Raw genomic sequence first — 25,043 nt, 5'->3', positions numbered from 1 at the left:
GGACCAGTAAAACAGAGGGAGGAACAGACTGGAGACTACTGGAAAAATACTAAGCATACAAAGTGAACAGCACCCAAAGTTTTTCAAGTGATTCATTCATTCCTGATAATAGTGAGTCAACATTTCACAAAACTCTTTGTCATTCATGAGTATCAAATTTTTCCAAGTTAAAAAAGTAACCATATGTTAACTTAATAGTACCACTTTAATTTATGCAAGTAGTCAATTACAAACTCAAAGAAAAATAGTAGATTTCATAGAAAAAACTAAAAACTCATCAGAGGGGAGAAAAATGAGCATTTGTATTACTCTTTGCATTTTCATCTAAGGAAAAGTGGTTTCATTGGGGGTAGGTGGAGATGTACAGATCAGGGCAGGCGAGAGACTTAACACATCCTATCCATTGGGTCCTGTATGTATATTATGTCTTCAACAGATCAGATCAATATTATACTTCCATCAATCTGATGGTTGACAGCTTATAGAAGAACTATTACTTGCATGCACAGGGTTAATTTTAACTGTTTCATTATGAAGCAAGATAAGCCTAGGCTTTTGTGTATTTATTATCTTCTGATTTCCTGTGTGTTTAAGTTACCCATGTCTGTTTTAATGGCCTTATTGTGTAGAGTAATGGCCCGTTACTGTATACCTGGCATTTAGCACATTGAAGATGGTAAGTGCATGTTCGGTGAATGAATGGATGGATACATTGCAAATTGCCACAAACTGTTTTTGGTAGTAATAGAATCAGAATAGTAATAAATCAGAATTATGAATAATTATGGCAAGATATATGTTACAGCTATGTTACTTGTAAGGTCTGGACTCTGTTTATATAAGTCCCAGAACCTGGAAGATAATGGTTATCAGATGAGGGTTATAAAACTGAAATGGGACTTTCTTCAGAGAAAAGTTTCAAACTAAGACAAATAAGTAATAGTCCTAACGCTCCAGCTGAGACCAAGGAGTAAATTCAGAGGGGCTCTCAAGACCCATTCTCAGCACCTGACCTTTCCCTTCTGAAAAGCAATTAGATGCAGGATGTCTCTTCCTTTAATCACAAACATCTATCTCTCAAAAGAACCCCACTTGAAGATGCAGGCAGTTCTGAAGTGCCCCCAACTTGGCGAGAGTTCTAAACCCAGAGACTCCTGCTGGCTGCCCTGTTGCTTCAGCTCATTCCTGGGAATTTTCATAAAGCATTTACTCCTGAGGCTCACAAAGAAGGGCTTCATTTCATTCTTTCCACGTGTGCGGCACGGGTGTTGTAGGGGTAGCCGATCAATCTCCCAAGGTGATGTCTAAAACACAATATGGAATATTCTAGAAAACAAATATCTCATACACTATCTTCCTTGAACAGCTGTGGATATGTTCTGTCCCCACTGATGACAGGTGGTTTGCAGTCTTCTGTGCAGTGAAACAGGAACACTGCAAACATCTTTATACACGTGTCTTGTGCACTTGTGTAACTGTTTCTTTAGGCTAATGTCCTAGCATGACAATGGCTGAATCAAAGGGCCTGGGCAATAAGTATTGATAAATGCCTTTGAAATAGTTATATCATTGGTAATCTTACTAATACATTGTGAAAAATGCTGATTTCTCAGAATTCTTCCAGTACTGGGTTTTATCAATATTTACAATATTTCCCCAGGTGAAAACAAAGATTCCAATAATTTAATTGCTTTTCACTTCAGTACCTTTGAACATCTTTTATTGTTATTTGGGTTTCTATAGTACTTAGCTTGTGAGGTTTGTAATAAGGTAATCTGTGAAATTGATTAAGAGTGCCCACATACAGTAAACCTGTGGCTAAATGAAATGTAACCAAGTGGAAGATCGGACTTTCACCCGAGAATACTTTGGTTAAAAAAAAATGTGTTACAAAATTCATTTGAGAGGAACAGAGTTACATGTATTATGAAGTATTCCAGAAGTTACACTGGCTTCTCTCCTGCCACTCCAGTTAATAGCAATTCATGAGGCTTTCATTATTTTGTTGTGAATAAATATTGCTTGAATAATGTGCAGATTGGCCAGGTGCACCTTTAGGAAAAGGAAGGAGATATTATTTGTTTTCTACTTAAGTAGGTCAGGGCAGACAAACCGAGACTCAACATTTTAAAAAATCTGATCAGTGAAATACAGATGTAATGAAGAAAACTGGGACCTCAGCAAAAATTTGATCAGCTCATCCTGGCTCTTTCCCAATTCATTATGATTAGATGGGCCAGATTATAAAACTACAGTGCTGGTGGAAAGCTTCGTTTTAGTGATTTAATGAGCTAGAATATAGTCTAGTTAATTCACCTGTAATTAGTTAACTAGATTAAAACTTTAAGAGAATAAACTAGTTCTCCATTAATAAATAACATTAGCTTAATTTAAACAAACTAATAGTATTTACTAGTGAAAAGACACCCTGGAGTTCTTATCCATAAAATGGTTTAGCAGGAGGTACTTAGTCTATTGAGATTGCTTATTGTAAATAAACCCGGAATTTATAGACTTATGGGGCATGGCTGGCTGGCTAGCTGGTGAAAGGGAGGGGGCGTGGCTTTGTAGGCTGTGTAATTAACAGCCTACAAAGCAGAGATGTCCCCAAATCAAATCTGATGGTTTCTACATACCTTGTTCAAAAATTCAAACCCGTGAGTTGTTCCAAACTGAAACATAGCCTGATGTGGTATGTAGGCATTCCCCAATTTGATGCAAGAAGAATGGGCTATCCGTAAGGATTTTTATTTTTTAAGTTACAAGTGACTTCACAAAACCAGATCCCAGAAGAAATGGTGGCTGGAAACTCATTGCCATCACAATAAGATGCGCCAAGCCAAGGCCGCGGGACTCCATTTGGTCACCAAGGTTTGTCAAGGTATATTGCTTAGTCACCCGCCCAGATGGAGACGTCACGGCAGTGCCTCTAATACTGGCCACAGACAGGAGTGGAAAGTGGGCTGCGTGGTCTCATTTCAATTTGCTTGCCTAAAGGATGCATGCTGCCTACAGATACATTCCGCTTTCATCCAGTTTTTAAATTCTTCCTAGATGTGAATTCCGTAAGGCAGGACACGTGCTTCTTGGTTCGCTCCAGCCCCCACCACGCCCTAGTGTTACGTGAACTTCAAGTGTTTATATTATTTTTCTGGGTCCTTCTGCAAAAACAAACACACTAAAAATAGCAGGGGAATTGTTCATTTTCAGGCAGACTGGGAACTTCAAAATCCAGAAGCCAGGTAAACCTCTTGTTTCATTTCAAAGTGAATGGAAAACAGTCCTTAAAGAAAATGGCTTGAAAAGAACTTGAGTCATTTGGCTAAGACTCGAAACGCGGTCCCCATATGAGGTCCGAGAGATCAGGCTTCCAACCTCTCCTGCGCCGTCCTTCCCCTGCTGAGATGGGAGACATGTGTTACCCCACCAAGTCTTGAAGATGGGGCTCTGTGCTCTTTGTTTTACAAGACAAGCCACATAGTGTTTAAGTGATAAAGCCCACAGACGATTCTTAGAAATGTTAAAGTGTGCAGCCATCCCAAGAAATAGTTCCCAGCAGAAGTGGTGGGAATACCCTGGCCGGGCCTCACCTTGGGAGTGTCGCTCCTGTCCTCCGGCCCTGGGGACTGGCCGCCATTGCTGCTCCAGCTGGCTTCCTGAAAGATGTCAGGGCCCTGCTGACGAGCCTGGCGGGACACGATGAGGTGAATGCGCCGCTCGCTGGCCTGGGCAATAAGACACACGCGTTAGCCACTCTGGGCTCCCATCCAAACCACCCAGCACCAGGGGCTTACCAACGTGTAAGTTGAGGCTTACCTATTTTATGGGAAAAAAGTGGTTTCTAGTATTTTTCATGGTGGTGCCCACTTTGTAATTTGATAAGAACACAAGAGGTATTTCCTTTATCCTTTATTTAATAAATGGCTCTACTGTACACAGCCTGAAATGCTGTCTGAAAAAACTTTTCAGACAGAATGCGGTACACAATGTAACGTAGCAGCCTAGTGAAATCTCAGACCCAAGGCCTACGGCCAAGGGCGAACGGGAAAGAAAAAGAAGTAGCGTTAGTGGCAGCAAATGGCTGCTGCAGGGAGAGAACTTCTGCACCCGACGGTTTTGAACAGTTGGGTGTTGGAGAAGACGGGCACTTCGGGACTACAGGGGTGACTTCGTGGGTTCTAACACAGCCTGATGAAAGGCCTTTGCCCGGATCCCTTATTTCTCATGTGGCTGCCATTAATTCTGACTTCTAGTCCCCTCTGCTATGTACATTGGTTCTTGGACAGAGCATTCCATATAGCAAATACATTGCTTACTGGTAAGGTCCACTCCACACCGTCAGTTACAAATCGGCTTTCTGCCCCAGCTGAGTTTGATGTGTCAGAGAGCACAGGTCATCATTCCGAACGGCTGCTTATTGCGGCCCCAGATCTGCAGGGCAGTTGGACTAGACCTCGGACCTGGGAACCTACATAAGCAGGGCTCCCTGACAGCCCCTGTGAAGGAGCCAGTTGCGCTCACCCATTGCTCTAGTAAGAGCTGACAGTGGCTGCGGTGTGGTTAGATCGAATTAGAAAGGTCCCCTCCAAAACACTAGATTTGCTGACAAGGAAGGTAGGGAAGAGAGGAGTAAATTCTAGGGGTTCCTCTCTCGATCCCATCCCCTGACCACTCACAACCACGGCAGAGCTGGACTTCAGCCTGCCAGTCTTCTCCTGCCACAGGAATGGGCATCAGACCACGAAAAGGTCAGGTCATGGAGGGGCCATGGAAAGTCCACACTCTTGGCCATGAGCTTTTTGCTGCTGGTCTCTCCCATCTTCCTTCCCACACCACATAACTCACTCCCACTCTGAGGAACTAGGACCTTGTTTTTAAGACCTAAAGCAGTAAGAACCCACCAATGAAATCAGATCCCCACTGTTGACCAGCGCTGATCAGGCCAAACCTTCACAAGTTTGCATCCTTATATTAACTTCTTTCCTTCAGGCCAACCTTAAAACCTAGGGGCCATCAATTAGGTGGTTGCATGTTAGATGAACTTTCTATTATCCTCCCCTGAAGGCATGCTTATTGATTTTAGGGAGGGGAGGGGAGGGAGAGAGGAAGAGAAATATTGATGTGCAAGAGAAACACCAATTGATTGCCTCGTGCGCATGCATGCACCCCAACTGGGGACCGAACTCGCGACCCAGGCAGGTGCTCAGACCAGGAATTGAGCCCGTGACCTTTTGGTTTACAAGATGATGCTCCAACCAACTGAGCCACACCAGTCAGGGCTAGATGAACTTTATAAAAAAACTGCTGAAGCACCATAAGCATGTCTATTGTAAACGTCATGGTAGACAGTTGGCCAGTTGAGTTGATTCATTTCACGTAAATTTAGAAAATCCTGCCAAACAGCACTCAAAAGGAAATTTCAAGCCCTGGCTGGTGTGGCTCAGTGGCTTGAGTGCCAGCCTGCGAACCAAAGGGTCGCCTGTTCGATTCCCAGTCAGGGCACACACCTGGGTTGCAGGTCAGATCCCCAGTTTGGGGCTTGCGAGAGGCAGCCACATATTGATGTTTCTTTCCCTCCCTTTCTCTGAAAATGAATAAATGAATAAAAAATCTTAAAAAAAAGAGAGTAGGTCCTTCGCTCATGTTCCTTCATGTAAAGCCAGTCATTGGGCACTTGCCCTTTCTCTGCTCCATCGCCTATCTCGAATCCCCCGCTGTTTTTCTTCATGTAGAAAGCCTGTGTCATAACAGAGCAAAAATAACAAGCCCAGGAAACAATCACGAAGCAAGCTGACACGAAGAACTATGGTATTAGCCAACAAAATTCAGTTCTTAGAAGAGTATTTTGTAATCACTGTCCCTTTATGCTGTAAGCCTCACATATCTTAATGAGGTTATCTCTGGACACTTTCTAAAGAAAAAATTATTAAGAGATAAGAAGTGGCAAACAGTCAAGTCAAAACTTCAATGGCTGAGCCCAGACTTGTTTATCGACAGGGAAACTCCGATGTTTAGGAAGATCTGGGCAGCAGGTCTGTCTCCAGGCCAGCGTGCTGTATCACAGTCACCCTGGACCAGGAACATGACCTAGCCACCTCATAAAAGTTGAGAAAATCTGAGACTTACTTGTCAAATCAACTTGCCAGGCAAAACCCAAAATGTCAGGAACAGCCTGCAAGAGCTATTTATTTAATTCACAGTTTCCAGCACGAATTTCTCACTGGATTTTCAAATGCTGACTTCGGCATTAAGTTGTTGGCGGGAAGAGCACTCCAATAAATAACACTGGTATCAATTTACGTGGAAATAAATTCCCTGCAAGGCTGGGTCCATGGCTCTCACCAGCCACCTTATAAATTGCTCTCAGGGAGACTCCATCTGATGCATTTTCTTTCCTAGCTTTTGAAGTCGAAGGTGGAACTTGGGCTAATGTGTTCGTCCTGGCTCCAACTTTCAGGAACAGCTGGATTGAGTGTAGAGAAGCAGCACTCAGTATCAATCTTTTCTTTCCACAGAGGTGAGTCTGCTGTGAATGTGGAGTGCGTGTGAGCAGACGGGCGAGGGGAGACGGTGGAGAGAGTGAATGAAGGAGGGAACGCACCAGGGAGATGGGTGCGGCAGACCTGTCATGTACGGGGTTGGCCGGAAAGTTCCTTTGGTCTTTTCTGTAAGATGGCTTGCTCAGCGCTTAGTTTTCTTAGTTTTCATTCAAAAACAATTTTTTTAGATTGTATTGTGACAGTTGTCATATCAGTGTGCATGTAAAAGAACTAATCAAAATTGGTGAGTTTTTGTGTAACTATTTTAATACTGAAGAGGGAAGAAAATACATAACATTGTTGGCGTATTATACTTCACTACTTCAAGAAAGGTAAAAACTCAACTGAAAAGCAAAAAGGATTTGTGCAGTGTATGGAGACGGTGCTGGGACTGATCGAACGTGTCAAAGTGGTTTGCGGAGTTTTCTGCTGGAGATTTCTCACTGGACGATGCTCCACAGTCAGGCAGACAAAGTTGATAACAATCAAATTGAGACATTAATTGAGAACAATCAATGTTTTACCATGCGAGAGGTAGCTGACATACTCAAAATATCCAAATTAATAAAGTTATTGGTGAAAATTAAAAATGTTTTTTATTTTATGTTAAAAACTAAACGGACATTTTGGCCAACCCCAAAAATAAACATTCGAACGCCAAACACGCTACAGGTGGAGGTGAGGCAGCTTTTCCCCTGCAGCTCTCGGGGGTTGCAGTGCGGATGAAAGGGCTGCTTAACGACTGTGGCTAGCTCAAGTAGCAGGCAAGGCGAGAGCCAGATCCTTTTCACTTGAAGTTTTCTCTCCTTTCTCCCTTCAACATCCTGTTTTGCTCTAGGCAAACTCTGGACACAGTGGTTACAAGCTGCATGGCCAAATCACTGTGCTGTATAGTCCTTTCTCTTCCAAGAGCCCAAGCATTAAACTCCCTCTCTCCTTTCCTTTTTTTTTTTTTAATCCTCACCCAAGGACATGCTCATTGATTTCAGAGAGAAGGGAAGGGATGGAGAGAGAAGGAAAGAGAAACATCGACTGGAGAGAGAAACATTGATCTGCTGACTTTTGTACGCACCCTAACCAGGGACTGAACCCGCAACCTAGACATCTGCCCTGACTGGGAATCGAACCCACGACCTTGGTTTACAGGATGACACTCCAACCAACTGAGCCACATTGGCCAGGGCTCCCTGTCTCCTTTCTATGGGCTAAAGGGAAGGGATTCTAATGGCATCCAAGTCCTCCTGTGTGGATCTGAGCTTGCTGGCAGCCATTCTGTTCCCATAGCAGATGCATGCCTGCTCCGGGCCATGCACTTCACTAATTGCCTTGGGGACAGGGCTGCTGCCCACATGGAGCCTGTCCTACTTCAGGGGCAGTCAGAAACAGCCACCATGAAAGAGATATGGGCAACTCACGTTAGAATTTCCAGAGGCAGAACTGATTACTTCTATGTAAAAAAAAAAAAAAAAAAAAAAGGAAAATCCTAATATTCAGAGAAAGCTGGAGGGTTAAAACTGAGTAGCATTTCTAATGGAAAAAGCTTGTTTTTTTTTTATTGTTCTGTTTAATGGCTGTTTTTCTCAAAGTGTTTAAGATTTGACTAAAAACTGACAATAGTATCTATTTAGTGGTAGTAAGCAGAGGCCATAGGAGGGAGCCATACATAGTCTGGGAGCCTCATTTGTACTTAGCCTGTTGTAAAATAATAAAATTCCATCTCTAAGAGTTGGAAAGAGGAGTCTGGGAGCATCTTTCCGTCCTGTTCAGCCCGGAAATGGCTCTTCTTCCTACAAAATTCACTATGGCTGGTAAGGACTACTCCATGTTTCAGGATGCAACATGGACCAGGAACTTCACAGAACAGAACGATGAAACTCAAAGATGCTCCTGCACAAGGAACCAGGACAGGAGTCCTGCAGAGCCAGTTACTGAACAGGGGGGCCTTTCCACCAGCCTGGTAGGACACGTGTCCAGGAGGTGGCTGAGAGGGTCAGCCGTGGATAAAGGCAGAGCAACTGTGGACAGAGTACCTGTACTTCAAGGTGTAAGTTTCTCCCCTAGCCTTGTAAAGGGAGACTGGAGTTAAACCAACTGGTTTATAGCATTTGCTGCTTTTAAAAATACATGTGCATATGTTTGAATAGATGTTGGGTAAACTGTACACAGTGTACGTGGGTTCACTCACTGTGTTTTTTTGTGTTAGCTTTATAAAGTTTCAAGTTAAGAGTCACCACATTCACTTCTCCACCATCAACCCCCAGTGCCCGAGGGTTTCTCTACAGAAACATCTGGAAGAGGAAAATTTGAAACTGACTGTTGGGCCTGGAGCTCAGGCTGCTCAGAGCGGGGGAACCACACACAGCTCCCTCTATGACACAGGACAGCCCCACAGGAGACCCGTGCTTGACTGGGTGGCTCCCTTGTTATAGTGAGAGGTATAGTTGGATTTCTAATACTGTAAGCTGTATACAGAGTTTGTCTCTGCTTAGCATTTCATCCTTAACACCAGAGGTTTTAATGACTATTTCTTTAAAAAAAACAAATTCATTCTGCATCTGCGTACCCCTCTGTTTTCTCTTCCAAGGCTCCCAGAGCGAGCTGTAGCTGATTTTCAATATATACATGTAAGAATGGTTTGCCCGACGTTAGCATCCCTTCCAGCAACTGCTCAAGGACCCTTCTCAGCGCACCCATCCTGCGCTCACAAGGCCCCGGGGAACTGTGGAAAATGGGTTCCATGAAGTTAGAAAGTCACAGATGTGGAAGAGATGTCAGACATCATCTAATCCAACATCATCTCTGTAGCCCATGCTTCAGTTCCCCTACAAATCCCCATGTTGTCCCCAGCTCACGCTCTAGGATCTCACTGTGTCCCATGGCAGTCCGGGCCATTTTTAGAGAGCACTAATTAGAAAGTCTGTCCTCAGGCGGAGCTGAAATTTGCCATTTTCTTGCTTGCCCATTGGTTCTAGTCATGTCCTCTAGGGGAGCCCAAAACCAATTTCCATGTGACGACTCTATTTGAAGATAGCTCTCATTGCCCTCCCTTAGCTCTTCTCCTTTCCAGGTCAAATATTCCTATTTCTCCAATATTTAACATAATTTCAAGTCATCTCAAGAACATGGTACACTCTGGACGCACTCTAATAACCATGTGTGTGTGTATGTGTGTGTGTGCCCACACAACAGAACTGGACCCAGAAAACGAGTTCTTATTCTGGTCAGCGCAGAGCAGGGGCTTTTTTGCTGGTGAACCAGCTGCGCCCAGGCCCTCGCTGATGGAGTTCCCATTTTGCCATTGCACATGCGCACAGGGGGTGGTCTCTGCGTTCCCTGAAGCCAAGACCTCCAGAGACATGTCTTCATCACTGCCGACCAATTGAAAGGTGACGGTGAGGACCCCAGAACTCCACTGCACAGCAGCACTGCAGCCCGCTCTGAGGTCATGTATGGCACACAGACCCTCCATGGCAATGCGGATGGCAGGAGGCATCAGAACAGGGCTACAGACTGAAAATGGAACTACACAGTGAGCTAGGAAATAAAGTCCTTGCCCTAACCCTCCTTCCAGTGAGCAAGAGAACTTTGGAGAAACAAAAGTACCCCTCACCAACACCCGGGGGTGGGGGGCACCAGAAACGTAATGCAGAATGAGCTAACGGTGCGCCATGAGTGGACACTCCCTCTATAAAAGGAGCCCCATGAAAGCAAACCTGGCGTGTGTCCATGTGTCGTCATTGAAATGTTCGCACCTAGCACAGTGCCAGGCACATTTTAAAAAGACTTTGTGAGTATCTTCTGCTGGAGAGGCAGCAGCTAGTCTAGTGAGCTAAGAGCAAGTAGCCTGGCCAAGGAAAAAGGAAATTAAGGGGGCCCTGAGGAGAAGAGGTGAATAGAAACCTTAGGATTTGTCCAGGGTAGAACAGGAGACTTGACATAGCAATTTCCCCCGCTGTATTCTAGCTTCATGTTCATCCTTGCATTCGCAAAAGCACGTATCTTCTAGGGACTAAGAAATTGATGCTGGTGGTATGACATATACAGGGTCATACAGATGTCAGTGACAAGGTCAAAATTAGAATTTAGTTCTTGAGTCCCTGAGTCTGCTGATCACTGAGTCAGCAGAACGACCCAACGCTTCCATGTGCCTCCAACAACTTTTCTTTCATGGTATGTAGAAGTTACTCTCGTGATCAATTCTCTTCCATGGTCAGAACGTCATGTGTGTGGGTGACACACAGGTTAGAGAAAGGCAGTGAAGTTTCAAATTCTCTAACATTGTGTAGCTGCGATAATCCCCACCCAGGAGATTCTAAGCTGCACGGCTTTATCACGAATGCACGAAACTTGGAGCTCTACGTGAAAATCACCGGGACTGTAAGAACTCGGCTCAGAAGAATGTTTTTAAATCTGTGTTATCCTATGAGCACTAAACTTACTACAACTCCATGTTAAATAACATTGTTTCAATAGGGATTTGATCCTATCCTACATTAGCTGTGCGGATCTGTAAAAAGCACCAGGTCAGTCACCTCATGGCCCTGGCAATGACAATTCTTTCTGGCTCCAGGGAACAAAAACGTTGCCTTTTTTCCCAGTTATGCAGTGCAGCTCACGAGCCAGAGTGACGTGTTTACGTGTTTAGAACAAAGTGGGTGACTTGAGTCATCCATTATTTGCTTTCTAAGTGCCAGTCCCATTCTGTTTAAAAATTTGAAGAGCCTGGTTGTCAGTTGTTCTGTGAAGAAATGACTTTTCATATAAATATTTATTCATGCAAAAGGAGAAAAAAATCACTCGTCTGTCAGTATTAATGAAGACCCATCTTACCGCTACCTCTACAACTGGCTTTGGATTTTTTTAGCTTCTGCATGAAACCTAGAAGTTGCCTAGGGAAAATAAGGCACAAGGAGGGTATTCAAATATGAAATCCATAATTGCTTTCTTCATTTATTAAATGTATATATTTGAATTCCTAAATAAATATGAACTCGCTGATCCAGCATTACAGATAGATGAGAGCATCTCAAAATAGGTATAACTCTCAGGGGCAATCATTCTCACACTGATTCTTGATGGGGTAGATGTGCACTGAGTCGCCACGGTTTTAGACGTGCAAGTGGTTTTCTGTCTCTAGGGTCTCAGATCTTTGGTCCACATTTCGTTGCTCTCCCATTTTAGGTGGGCCGCCAGACAGCTCCACAAAGCTGTCTCTTCCACAGTTATTCCAGCCATGGCGCTCAAAGAGCTTAAATTGACAAGGAGACAAATCAAGTTGTACTAAGTTTGAAGTAAGTCTACTGCCCTATAGTTGGAGCTCCTGTCTAATTCTGGGGTCTGGCACCCAGGCTGCTGCTGAGTAAGCTGAGGTTAGGACTCCACACATGTAAAGCTGGTCAGGTTTAAAACAGTTGTGGCTTCTCTGCAATAACTTTTCCCTGAAATAATGTCGAGAGAGGCAGCATGTGCGGTGCTGCGGGGGAAACTCGGCCGAAGGACATGTGCTCCGGGGGTTTCTTTCTGAGGCCAGCATGATTCAGGGAGTAGGTCCGGGGTAAGGCAGCCAAGGGCTGGTTGGCAACTGGAGTTTTAACCCTTGAGGCACATTTAGTTTGATGCCCCCAGCCTGGTGTGTGTTACGAGTATCACGTAAATGAAACCCACCCTTGAGACTGCTTAACTGGGTTTTCCCAGCCCTCTATTTTTTTCTATTCATTTTCCAACTAGCTTTGCCCAGCATTTAAGAAATTTCTCCTCCCCTGCTTATAAAGCACGTTGGCTTTGTTTAGTAAGCAGAAGAATCTTTTAGGAAGTCCCACTCTTGGGCAAGATTTCGTAAATGAACTTTTTCAGGGAAAAAAATGTGTTTTCCTCTTCTGTTACTAATCTACAAAAGTAGCATGCCATATGGAATCATGCAGAAAGCCAAATCGTTCCAAATGACTGGAGTAAGGGAGCTTTTGTTTTGCCTCTTGTTATGTATAGTTGGCAGGCATCTCTAGAATGGATGCAAGTTGCACTCGTTGACCTGCAGGGGGCGTTAACAAGGGGAGCCCACAAAAAACTGATAACACCTACAGGTCTCATTTTTAAAGAGAAACAAAAATCATGCTTAGAATGAAGTTTCTTCAAGAAGAAAGACAGCAAGGACGCTTCCTTTTTCGTGGGTCGATGTTTTCATAAACATTGCCTATGTTCTGTCTCCCCCGGGATTAGCACACACAGGCAAGAACCATCTGCCAAAGGCTGGCCTGACTGCGTTTGAGATCAGAGACTGGAATGTATTCCAAGCTCTCCGAGGCCAGGACCTGTGTCAGTCTTGTTCCTCATCGTACCTCCCACTACGCGGCACACAGAAGGTGCTCAGCCAGTGATAACGGAACACACTCAAGCGGACAAAAATGGAGATGTTACCTTGAGGGAAAATAGTATGTAAAAATAGATTTCACGCTTGTTCTTTGGTAAATGGTTTGACAAAAATTTCCTATGAGATGGAATGTGTAAATTATGTTTTATCTATATTTACATGTTTTATAATTTGACTCAATTTCGTCACTCAACAAATACGTATTGTCTACTATTGCCAGACATCTCTCTGACTGCTTGATAAATCATGCTCTACTAAATTGGCAGGTCATAATAATTAGTTAACAGAAAAAATTAAGCAGATCAGAGAATATAGAGCTAGGAGTAGCAGATGCCATTGTAAGTGGGACTGTGAGAGGTGATGTTTGAGAAGAGACCTGAATGAAGGGTGGGAGTGATTTACCAGGTAGTTGGAAAGTCTTCCAGTCAGAGGGACCGCGAGAACATCAGCCCTGAGGTGAAGAAGCTCTTGAAACGTTGGAGGAGCAGCAAGAAGCAGTGTGACTGAGCTGGGTAAGCCGGGCAGGGTGGGGAGAATACTAGGAATTCACCCCTTTGCTTAGGAAGTGAAGTTGGAGACATTGATGTATGGCTCTGCAGGGCAGTGCTAGGTTTGGGGATCTTTAATCTAAGTGACTTGGAAGCAACAGAGAGCTGAGTGTAAGAGAGGGATATTTTGGCCCTGAGTTTGTAACATGGTCATTCTAACTGCTGCATGATGGGCAGAGGCAGAGGACTGAGTGTGGAAGCAGGGAGACTGGTTAAGAGGCTCCAGGGTGGCCCAGACCAGAGTTGATGGCGGCTGGGCTAATAGAAGCCATGGAGGTGGTGAGAAATGAATGGATTATGGGAGGGGATGCTGAAAAGAGTGAAGATTCTTTTTGGCCCAAGTAACTGGGCAAGTGGTGGTGCTGTTTTTGGAGACTGGGAAAGACTGAGGGCAGAGCAGGTTTGACAAGGGGCGGAGTGGAAGGAAGCCAAGGGTGCAGTTTTGGACGTTACATTTTGGATGCCGTTTAGATGTCCCTGTGGAGACACCAAGTGGGCAGCTGGGTATGAGGTGTGGTGTTCAGAGGAGAAGCTGGGGCTGCACATACGAACCTGGGAATAGATGGCATAAACTCCAGAAGGGAAACACCCCTGTGACTGCTTTTGTTCTCTACCTGCATGACTCGCATGCCTGTTGGGAAGATCCATCAGGCCGAGAATCAGCTTGGAATCGGGACACCACCAAGAGGGACAGTTCAGGGGCAAAGGCACAACATGTCCTTCTTATTCTGGCAGATGGAGCAAGCAGGGGAGTCCTCCTGTCCCCTGCCTCATGCTGTCTACACTTAACATGACAGTATCTTTCACTGTTTGATTCTCTTTAAAGAAGAGTGGTGAGACCTGCAGAATATTAAAAAGCATCGCCAACCCCTAGAAGAACTCCTTGGCTAGAACCTGAGGGTGGGGAGATTTAGTAGAACTTAGATAATCGAGTCCTTGGGAGCCAGCCCTATGTCCTGACTGCCACCCTCCACGGAACCTGGGACAAGGTTCAGTCTAATACTGACGCTGACTCACTGTTCCCAAAGCCACTTCTGTCGCTACGTGGAAGCTGATAGGACTGGCCGGGTACCTGCAAATACTACTTAAGACACTCCAGGCACTAACCATTTCTCTAATGGGCTTTTAGGGAAATGTTCTTTTGTGTTGTATCTCCTTACAATGATCCTCCCTGCCTCCTCCACCTAGAGAATTTCTGATACCTCAACGGCCCAGTTGAAGATCTTACTCTGCAGAATTCCTAGGCCCATCTAAACAAAAATCTCTCCTTCACCTGTACCAGCACAGTGCTTAACGTCTCCGGTACAGGACTATCACAGCATAAAGCAGTCATTCAGAAAAAGCCCATCTCCCCTAGGAGACTGTGGGCTCCTTTGGGAGAACAGCCTGAGAGCCACCATCTCTCTCTTCTCTGCACCTAATGCAGGGCTAGTGGAGCAGCAAAAACTTAATACACATTGACTAAATGAAGTGAATGAAAGGGTTAGAGTGCAAAAACCCAGAACGAAGCCTGTTCCTCTAAGAATAAAGCTGGCAGTTCAGCGAACATTTGAAAACCTCATCATTATGCAGCCGAAGTCAACAAGATACACGCTGGGGTTTGATGACATCACACTGGCTGGACAGTGAATTAGTGTGAACCAATGTCTCGCTACTGGGAACTCTATTCGCCTGAATGATCAATAATTTATATATCTCTCTTACTAGCGGACTTCCTCCTAAGTTCATACTTGAGTTTCTGTGGGCTTTCCAGGGGTCTGGATGTAGCCATAGAGATGGGGCTTAGCCTTAGCCAATCCTATGCCGGTCTCTGGCCACAGAATCCCTGGAGGGTGAGTGGTGCAGCTTCTTAGGGCTCTTAGCACAATGGGATGACTTGAATGTGTCCAGCACATATTTGAGTGACCAACCCCTGGGTCTGCAACCAATATACTGGGTACAGGGATGACATAACCCTGATGACCTTGAGTGATCTTAACTGGTATCAGATTGGATGGCTGGCAAAGCCTAAGGCCTGTCCACAACCCCAAGACACACCATTTGCTTGATTAACACTCCTACCTGGCCCTCAAATTTCGACCCCTCAAATGGGAGGCACTGTAGTCACATTGGCAGTAACGGGGCAGATGGTCAGGGGGAGGGGCATTCCTGCTCACGCTGCGGGTTTCTGACCAGGATCTAGAAAAGACCTGTGACCCACCTGGATCAGATGAGCTGCGCTTTCTGGGCTGCCGTATCTAAGGTCATGTCCGTTGATGGCTAACACACGATCGTTCTCCTCCAGCTGACCGTGTCGGTCCGCCACACCACCATCCAACACATTGAAAATGAACACCCCAGGTTCGTCCACCTTGCGCACCAGTTTTATCCCAAGCTGCTCCTCGGGGCTGCTTTTGTTGAGAATCACATGGAAACTGTCATCCCGGGGTCCACAGGTGTCTAGCGCCTGTCCATTGTTCCTGCTTCGGAGCTTCTGCTCACGCAGCACAGTCAGCCACAGCACCCGGCAGGGCCGCCGCAGGAGGCGCAGGGCGTAGTTGTGAGGTACGTTGCTGATGTCCATCCCATTAACCTGGGGGGGAAGGACCCAGCTGTCAGCTCCACCTGAGACCTTTCCCAGGAGGCCCAGGACCATAGAGTCACCAGGGCCATTCCACAAAGCGGCTCTGTCCCATCACCTTATCCTGTGTCCAAATATCCGCATCATCCAATGTTACTTCCCACCCTGCCATGGGTGCCACCTGGACCCCCCTTTCAGGTTCCACCTGGTCCTTACACAGGTCTGCACATTTACTTACACAATCCCAACTCTCACTTCTCTTACCAAAGTCTTTCAGTTGGGGTAAAGGGAGAAAAGGGAATCAAAAGCAGAAAAAGTCAAAAAAGAATAGAAAATTTTCCACTGAGCTCAAATGGTAACAGTAAACTGCTGTTCAGTTTAAACTGACGTGACAGAGAGAGAGACAGAGAACAGAGAGAGGGAGGAGGGAGAGAGTCAGGTTTCCAAGGTTTTTGCCCATGTTCTCAACAAAAGAAAAAAAAATCTCTGCAGTTTCAAACAAACTGATGTAAATAGAAGATTCTAGGCTCTTTTATTGAAAGGCTGGATCACTTTATGATGCTACTTAAATGTCCTCAAGCTCAGCCCTCTCATTTGTGCCTCATTAAAGATCTGCAGAACAATGCCGCATGGGGCTTTCTGGTTTTAATTACCCTGGCTAAGCAGGCCCGGCCCCACGCCGCTAGTGGTAGTCACTGTTCCGGAAGAAAACAATTGCACAGCAGCCCCGTGCTCTGTGCTTGTGGAGGGAGGCCTCACAGAAGAGAAACAACCTTCTTGAATTCCTATGGTTTGGTAACATTTCTCATACTTGCAGCCAATTGTTAGAGGAGCTTTGCAGTGAGATTCTAAAAGGCCTTCTTGCAGCGCACGATTGCAGGTTCTTTGCTGTGTCTCCAGGGATGGAGGGCAGCCCCCTTCCTGCATGGACGAGGCTCACCACGTTTGTCCAAGCATGGGTGACCTTAGAGACCTGGCTCTGCTGGGTCACCTTATCCTGTGCCTGGTTTCCCCCATCACGTCCAGGCCAAGCAAAGATCAGGGTCATCTGCTAAATGGTCCTGGCAGCCCTTTTGCCTGCAAGCGCCAGTTGAAAGCCATAAGAATCAAACTGTTTTGTTATACAACCCTCCCAGGCAGCGCAGTTTCCACTAGAACTGGGAGGACGCCAAGCGGAGTGTCGTCAGTTGCATCGCCGACTGTCCCTTGGGGTTGATGGGCCCAGCCTTGTACTCCACCCACGAGGGCCATTGGGAATTTTAGTGTTTCTACGATAAGTGCTTTAAATTTTTTCTTATTCCAAAGAACAAGAACTTCTTGCCAAAGAAACTGCTCATGATGTGTCAGAAGCTGGCCTCTCAGCAACCTAGAAGGGGTGGGATGAAACTGTCATTTGAGTATCAGACAGGAAATATATGACAAGGGAGAAGTTTCTTGTCATTTTTAGCACATGCTTGACTTCTGTCTGATAAGCAACTCTTCCTTTATCCTTTCTCTTCTTCTGAAAATCCCTCCCTAATGTCCTTCCCCTCAACCGAGCCTCAGAGGATAGCAATGCCCAAAGCATTCTGTTCCACCACCTGTCTCCCTGGAATGTCTGTGGGTTGGCAGAGTAACTTAGGGAGAACTTTTTTTTCCCAGGAGGGCCATTAAGTTACAGGAAATTTACTTTAGAGCTGTGCATGAATGAATGCGAGTGATTAGATAAAATATAAAGTGTTCCGTTAATCTACTATAAAAACAATTTCAGAAGGTATACGCTTCAGTTTTACATTACTTTGTGTTATTGTTAAAGTGGGAGGAAGGAGTAGAAAGGAGGAGAGGGGAGGAGCAGAAGGAAGAGTGGGGAGTTAGAGGAAGGGAAGGGAGGAGACAGAAGAAGCTAGAGAGGAGAAGAAAGAGGAAGGAGGGGAAGACAGACAAAACGATAGAGATAGAAATATTTATATACAGAGCAAAAGGAGAGTGGAAGAATGAGAAAGTCACAGAGGGACAAAGACATCTCAATTAAATTACAACTCTCATGTTAGGAGCATATCAACATAGTAACTATGGAAAGTAACTGCTCCACAGGAAGTTTCTCACCCATCCATCCACCCACCCACCCACCTACCCACCCACCCATCCACCCATCCACCCATCCATTTATCCAGTTAATTGATCTGCAGTGATTTTTATTAAGACTTTCTTAATGGCCTCACAGCTGTGGCCCCTACCTTTAATATGATGTCCCCTGGCAGTAGCCGGCCATCTCTGGCAATCACTCCATCATGATAGATGTGTTGGATGATGATGTGAACCAGTGGGGTCTCGCTACCTCCCACAAGCCTAATGGAGAGGCTTTCACTGGGATCCACTCGGTTAATCTTGATGCTGGTAATTTCACCATCTGGAATCAGGTGATACAACCTCGGAAAGACTAAAATGGACAAAGACAGTATTTACTTAAGACGCCCACCCGGTGGACATTTCCAACCACTCCTCTTCTTGCCAAACTTGGGTTTCAGCCAAACTAAACTATGCATCGTTCCTCATACCTGTTTTCTGTTTGTCTTCCTCCATGCCAGCATAAGTGTCTTTGCCTGGAGTGTTTTTTATTCTAGGCCTAAACCCAATTTCTCCTTCAAGGCCTGCATGAAATGATTCCTTCCAATTAAACTCTGCCCTGATTCCCTCATTCCCTGCTCTCTCTGAAGATCCCATTTCCCATAAAACTTTCTCCTTATTTCTCATGACATTCAACCTTCTATTATTGTTCATGCCCATTTCTTATAGCTCCCATTGAACTCTGGGATCCTTGAGGACATGATTTCTGGAGCTTCTGGGGCTCTGTACACAAACCTCTGCACACAGGAGACTTCAGCCGATGTTTGGGTGAACAGGCATGAATGAATGAGTGACGGACCCATCTTTACGAATGCGCTGCAGTGTCATTGCTTACTTAACAAGGAACACGAGAACAAACCCGCTCTTCGGACCTCTCAGATCGTTTTGAAGATTTCTTCATCAGAGTCCCTGCTTTTCAGGCTTAGGAACTCACCAGTCCTCTCTCTATCAGATACTTTTGTCCATAAGAAAAGTCAATCAAACAGCCTGGTTCGTGATCAAGGGAAGAGCCCCAGGCTTGGTTGGTGGCTTTAAGAGGTTTGCCCCTGATCTGCTAGAATCACTACCCATAATGCAGAGCTAGGAGGAGACTCAGAGATCACTGAGGCTGGCATTTCAAACTTTCTCTTTTAACTGAGGACTCCTATTTCCCACCCCACTTGCTCACACAGACCTGCTCCAGTCCTTGTGCAGCTTGAAAGCAAGGAAACCTTGGTCTTAGAAATGAGGACATTTGAGCTCAGAGAGGGGAAGGGATGTAATTGGCTGAAGGTCACAAAGTCGGTGGCCATTGGAGCGAGGTCAGAACCCAGGGCTCCAGATGACCAGCCTTTGTGTCACCTCTCTCACGTTTCTCTGGAGCCAGGGGTTCACAACCAGGAGATAACAGTCCCACAAGGGACTTGCCCTACAGATCTATAAGCCAGCAGCACCAACTGGCACTGTTCACCTGGGTTTGAATGGAGGTGTACAGAGGGGACACCATCAAATGTCAGCTCAGCTACACCCCGTTTGGTGGATGAAGCATTCTTCCCGGGTTGCTTGGAGGAGGGCAGAGATGCTTCTGTCTCCTGTAGCTGCTGACAACTGCCCAAGATTCTCCCTTAATTATGTCATCTGGGACAATCAACACCGTACGCCTGGTTCTGCATAATACACTCTTTGTGAGTATCATCAAAACACATGACCTTAGTCCATTTCCCCTAATGAACAATGAATTCACTAATGTGCACTCAACTCTCCAGGAACAATACAGAAAGAATTAAAATGATTTTTAAGTATTGTACAACATGATAAACACAGCACTTTAGCAGCCAGAGGAAGCCAGAGACATTCTAAATGTGGGTCCTTCCTCTCCACTGGGATGGAATTTAAAGTAAGTGACTGGCTTTGCTGTGAGGCTGTGGGCAGCCATCTTACTCAGCCAGTTCCTGGTGCTAACAGCACTGGGGCGACTGAGTCCAATTAATGTTCAACTACTGTGATGACGTGAAGTAGCACATCCCATTGGCATTTGCTGGAACAGGTTTGGTGAAAAGGGAATAGAAATTTTAAAAATTATTTTGAGCAAAGAAAGATTTGGAAATAATCAAAGTTGCTGATTTTCTTTCTTTCCTCCCTCCCCTCCTTCCCAGCAGATTTACAAAAACCATACTCCCAACCTAAACCACCCAAGGACGTGTGATTCGACAGTCTGAGTGGACAGACCCGACCACACTTGTAAAGGACGTGAATTACAGCCACATCAGTGAGAACCTAGTGACCTGAAAGTGTTACAGTAATTTTTAAACTGCCAATCTGTGTTAGTCTAGAAAACAAAATTGTTCAACATTCTGTCTTCACTCAAGGACTAAAGGATATAATGTTATTTGCTAAGAGTTTATCATATGCTGGGCACTGAGCTAAGCAATTGGCATGCATAGGTTTTTATTTTTGTTTTTGGTTTATATATATATATATTTATTTTGTCCTAAGAACCCTATGAAGTAGATAATGATTATCATTGCTCTTTTTTTAGAAGACGAAATACTGAAGCCTAAAGTTAAATAACCCGGTGATGCAGCTGATAAGTAGCAGGGCCAGTCTCCTTACTGACATAGGAAGTGTGGACAAACTGCACCACGAGAGTTCACCAGATACCACTACCAGCCGCACTGGGTCTTAGTGCCGCATCCTATCCCACAGAAATGGCTTTCCGGAGCATCTAAGGAAGTCCATTCTTGCCCCTCGAAGGCCCCTGCACACATGACACGGCTGCCCCCTTTGTCTTTCCGAAACGCATCTCCAGTTCTGCAGTAATTCCACACACAAGCTTTCATGGCCTTCTGTTTTCCTCTAGTCGGAAATGAACCTCTTGAAGCCAGGACCTGGATTTTATCATCTTCATATAAAAATCACTGGGCCTTGGTTTGTGCCGTAAACATACTAATCTCTTATGAAAAATGTTTCTGTAATACACATGCAAATAAACCTTATTCATGCAGGAGACTACTTTATATAGAGTGTAATTAAAGAGCCTTGAATAAGAAAGGAAGACTGGCAGAAAGGAAGTTCTAACCGTTTCGCCTACTCATTGCGCAAACATTCCGCGAAAGCTGTTATACACTGGACACTGTGTTAGGCTTTGAGAACACAAGGGCTCAGAAGGAGAACCTTTGCCCTTACAGGTTCATTTACAATGAAAGGTGATCATTGCTATCATAGAGACCCAGGTGCTTTAAGAACACAAAGGAATGGGGACTGAGGGAATCAAGGAGGGCTTCAAGGAAGAGGCGAAGCCTATGCTGGAAGGAGGCATTAGAATGCCAGAGGAAGGAGAGTGGGAGTGCAGGCTGTACAACAGCATGGAAGTGGGCATAAGACAGTATTTACAGGACTGTGATAATAAGTTCAGAATAATGAAACAAGCAGTGTGTGTATAGGGTGGGAGGTGATAAGTGAGCAAGGGGTCTTATAAGATTGCTTATAAATTCTCTGAAGGCATGCTAAGAACAGTGGTTCGGGCTATACCTACAAACCCCCAGGAGAAAAGGGTACTTAGGCAATAGTTAGGGAGTGGATTCTGGAGCTGGAGGACCTGATTTAAAACCCTAGGTGTGCCCTTTTCTAGCTGGGTGACTTTGGGCTGGTAACCTAAGGTCTCTGGGTCTGCTTCCCTATCTGTAAACTGTGCATGATCCCATAGTGTTGTTGCGATGTCTAAGTGACTTAGAACACTACCTAGCACAAAGAAAAAGCTCAATTTTTTAAGCCATTATAATTCCTGCCCTAAAGTTCTAACATAAAATTAAAAGGAGGCGCGAGGACAGCATTTCTTCAGCTCCATTTATACTAGGGAAAGCTCAGAGAATTTAAGATCCAGTAACAACTTTGCATGGATTCTAGAGCCACGTTACCTGGGTTCAGCATATAGCAAGGTACACCAAGGCAAACTAAGGAGGCTCCCCGTGCCTCCGTTTCCCATGTGTGAAACAGCTACTTCACGGGGTGGTCGTATGGATTACAGGAGTTAATGCGAGGGAACACTCAGAACCGTGTATCGTACATACATACATCGCGGTAATGCGGACAAGTAGTTGCACAGCATGTACGCTGGGCCAGGCACTGTTCTAACTGCTTTTCACTTATTAACTATAATTATTCTTTGTATGTATGAAGCGAGTACCTGAAGGTAAGGGTTCTAACACATTCTCCCTCAACCTATGTAAAAAGAGAGCAATAATTTTTGCTTGCAGTGACTTATGTGACAAGTAGGCTAGTCAAGGTAAGAAATATTTTGTATCCCTGGGAAGAGAGTTGCCACAGAAAGTGAGCGGGGCTCAGGTTGTCACCGTGCCTGGAGTCGTTCGGGGAGACCAGCCCAGCCCAGCCCGCGGGGAGTTCACTTACCTTCAGGGGAAGTGGTGTTTTCAGAATTTCCTCGGCCCTGGTCAGCTTGGTTGGCAACTGCAGTTCCACTCTTTGTCCTTCGAAGAACACTCAAAGCTCGATTTATCTTTTTAAACGATCTGCTTCTAACAGAGGATCGCTCAAAGGGCCGTGCTGAGGAACAGAGAGAAGGAACAGTCGCTACAAGTCACAGAAATCCTCTTTTATGTGCACACCTGGTGAGGGATCATACAGTAAAACACGCACGGTGATTCTGCTAGGGGTAGGTTGATAGATTTGCTTAGGTATATTTTCTAAGTTCACCACATTGAAACTGTATGGCTTGTTTAAAAGTCTGATTTTCTTTTTCCCTGGATGAGACTGAATGCAACAGTGCCTTTCCTCAGCAGTGTCGATGGGTGGTCCCGACACTGGGGGGTGATGAATCACTAGGTCTGGCTTCAACCCTTGTCACCAACTCAGACTACCCATATTTTTAATGATCAGAAGTACCTGCAGTTTCATTTCACTTTGGAGAATTGGACATCGAATTGCTGCCAAAACTACCAGAATGATTTCTCCTTAAAAAAATATTTCAAGAACTTTCCACAGTGAATATCCCACAGAGGGCCATCCCAAGACAAGGAGCCCCATTCCTGGACAACTCCCCATTCGCCTCACCCCTGGTTCGGTTGCTCCGGCCGAAGTCCGATGGACTGTGTGCTGGCTGACCATCCTCTGCCGTGGACATGTAGGCAGGGTTGTCCAGGCCAGGCTCGTCGGTCATTAAGGCGATGGTGGCAGCTGCAGAAACCTCTGGGAAGAGCGGTGTAGCTGGGAGGCTTGCACAGCTGTCTGGACAGCCGTCTTGAGGACGCCTCTTCCTGTCTTTGGTCAGGCCATAGTGCGAGGCACCTTTACAGCTGTAACAGGACCAGAGCCCGTGAGAAATGGCTCCAGCTCTGCTCATTATTCAACCGGCCCCTTTACACAGACATGCGTGCTCTTCTCAGAGCTTGACTTGCTCATCCCTAGACCCACCTCCCCTTTGTCTTGTACATACTCAGTATACACTTGCCAACCAAATGAATTAATCATTTGAGAAAAAGTTTTGAAAGATGCTTATTGCATTGTCTTTAAGCAATCTCTACACTGAAGTGCAAATTTGTGGATGTTGTATCATATCTAAGAGACTAGGGCTTGAGGCTGGTCACCTTCCACTATTTGGACTTGGTAATTAATTCCTTCTTGTTGGTGTTTATTCTGACCACGAAAGCACTCAGTCACATTCTCAGTCCTCTCTTTTGGGTTTAGCTCCGAAAGCACCAAACATAAACCCAAAGCTCCCCCCAGATTCCATACCTAACTGTCCATGGAAACAGAGTCACTGTCCCCACAAATCCACAGGAATTTACTCAGCATCACTATTCCTGAGAGGCAGCCTTGCTAGCTCCTTCTCTACATCTGGACTGGTCTCAGACTGGCCGGCATGAGGGGTGGGGGCTCCCACACACTGAAAAATTTCATTCATTGTCATGTCTTCTAACATTGGGAGAGTAAAACAACACCCACAGTGTTAAAGAAAAAACACCATAATTGTCTATACCCATTTACCGTCCATGTTAAACCACAGGCTCAAGGGCCAGGAGACCAAGATTTGAGTTGATCCAGATCTATATTTTGCTTTCAATGTACTTCCATGTGCCACTGGGCAAGTCATTTCAGCTCTTGGGTAGGGTTTTGGTCAGAAAATGGTGGTGACTCAACTATCGCATTGCACTATGGAGAGGAGGAGCCACAGATAGCCACACCCGCTTCTGCAGTCATCGTGGGGGCAGAAGTGATATGCGTGAGCCCCTTTAAGAAGTGGCCATTGCATGTAATGGATGTGCTAGTTCATCTATGTACATATTTATCACCAATTACACAAACTCTTATTGGTTGAGATATTTTACACATTTGATATTAAATAACCCATTTGAGAGCCTATTTAGAGTGATGCTTCACTTGTAAGATGCTTGAAAGTAGACAGAATCAAGCAACGTCTACACTCAATATGCACACAGTATTTATATGGCCCCTGGAAACACAGAGCTGGTGGATAGAAGGGCCTATTGTCCAGAGCAGAGTCCTTGCTTTAAAGTTTACCTAGCTGTGTGGTCTGCGGCAACTTTGTCAACCTTGTTATACTATCTCACCTGCACATACATCTTGGGTTGCTGTGAGGTCTCGTTGACCTTAAGTCTTATCAAGAGTTTAGTACCTCATCAGATAGACATTAAGTTCTCAGTAGATTGTAGCTACTTCCATAATTTATTCTTTCTAAGGAGCTCGTTTTTACACACTTTAACTTCTCTGAGATGAGGATGCATAGGTGACTGAAGGATCATATAGAGCTTCTGCTGCAAGCTGAGGTCGCGATGCGGATGACCCTGCCTCAGCACACCAAATGTGGTCACAGCGGTCCACCTTGTCACTTCTATTGAGTTACATCCACTCTCAGTACTATGACATTGAGCTTAATTGTCATTAAATGTCTTAGAAAGACTATATTA

General features: G+C 45.1%; 1 protein-coding gene across 3 annotated transcripts in view; it reads right to left on the bottom strand.

Moving 5' to 3' along the window:
* LNX1 (ligand of numb-protein X 1) overlaps positions 1-25,043 on the bottom strand; it is a 148,804-nt gene that overhangs the window by 8,180 nt on the left and 115,581 nt on the right. For all 3 annotated transcript variants that reach the window (XM_024573910.4, XM_053923561.2, XM_024573911.4), the window contains 5 exons: positions 23,170-23,411; positions 22,510-22,662; positions 18,231-18,433; positions 15,655-16,026; positions 3,591-3,725 (listed from right to left, as the gene is read on the bottom strand). In XM_024573910.4, coding sequence (XP_024429678.2) covers positions 3,591-3,725; positions 15,655-16,026; positions 18,231-18,433; positions 22,510-22,662; positions 23,170-23,411 — 1,105 coding nt within the window. The remainder of the gene's footprint in view (positions 1-3,590; positions 3,726-15,654; positions 16,027-18,230; positions 18,434-22,509; positions 22,663-23,169; positions 23,412-25,043) is intronic.

This window comes from Desmodus rotundus, chromosome 4 (assembly GCF_022682495.2).
Source record: "Desmodus rotundus isolate HL8 chromosome 4, HLdesRot8A.1, whole genome shotgun sequence".
NCBI lineage: Eukaryota > Metazoa > Chordata > Mammalia > Chiroptera > Phyllostomidae > Desmodus > Desmodus rotundus.
The sequence above is the reverse complement of the archived record's forward strand: the minus strand, read 5'-3'. Positions and strand labels throughout refer to the sequence as shown.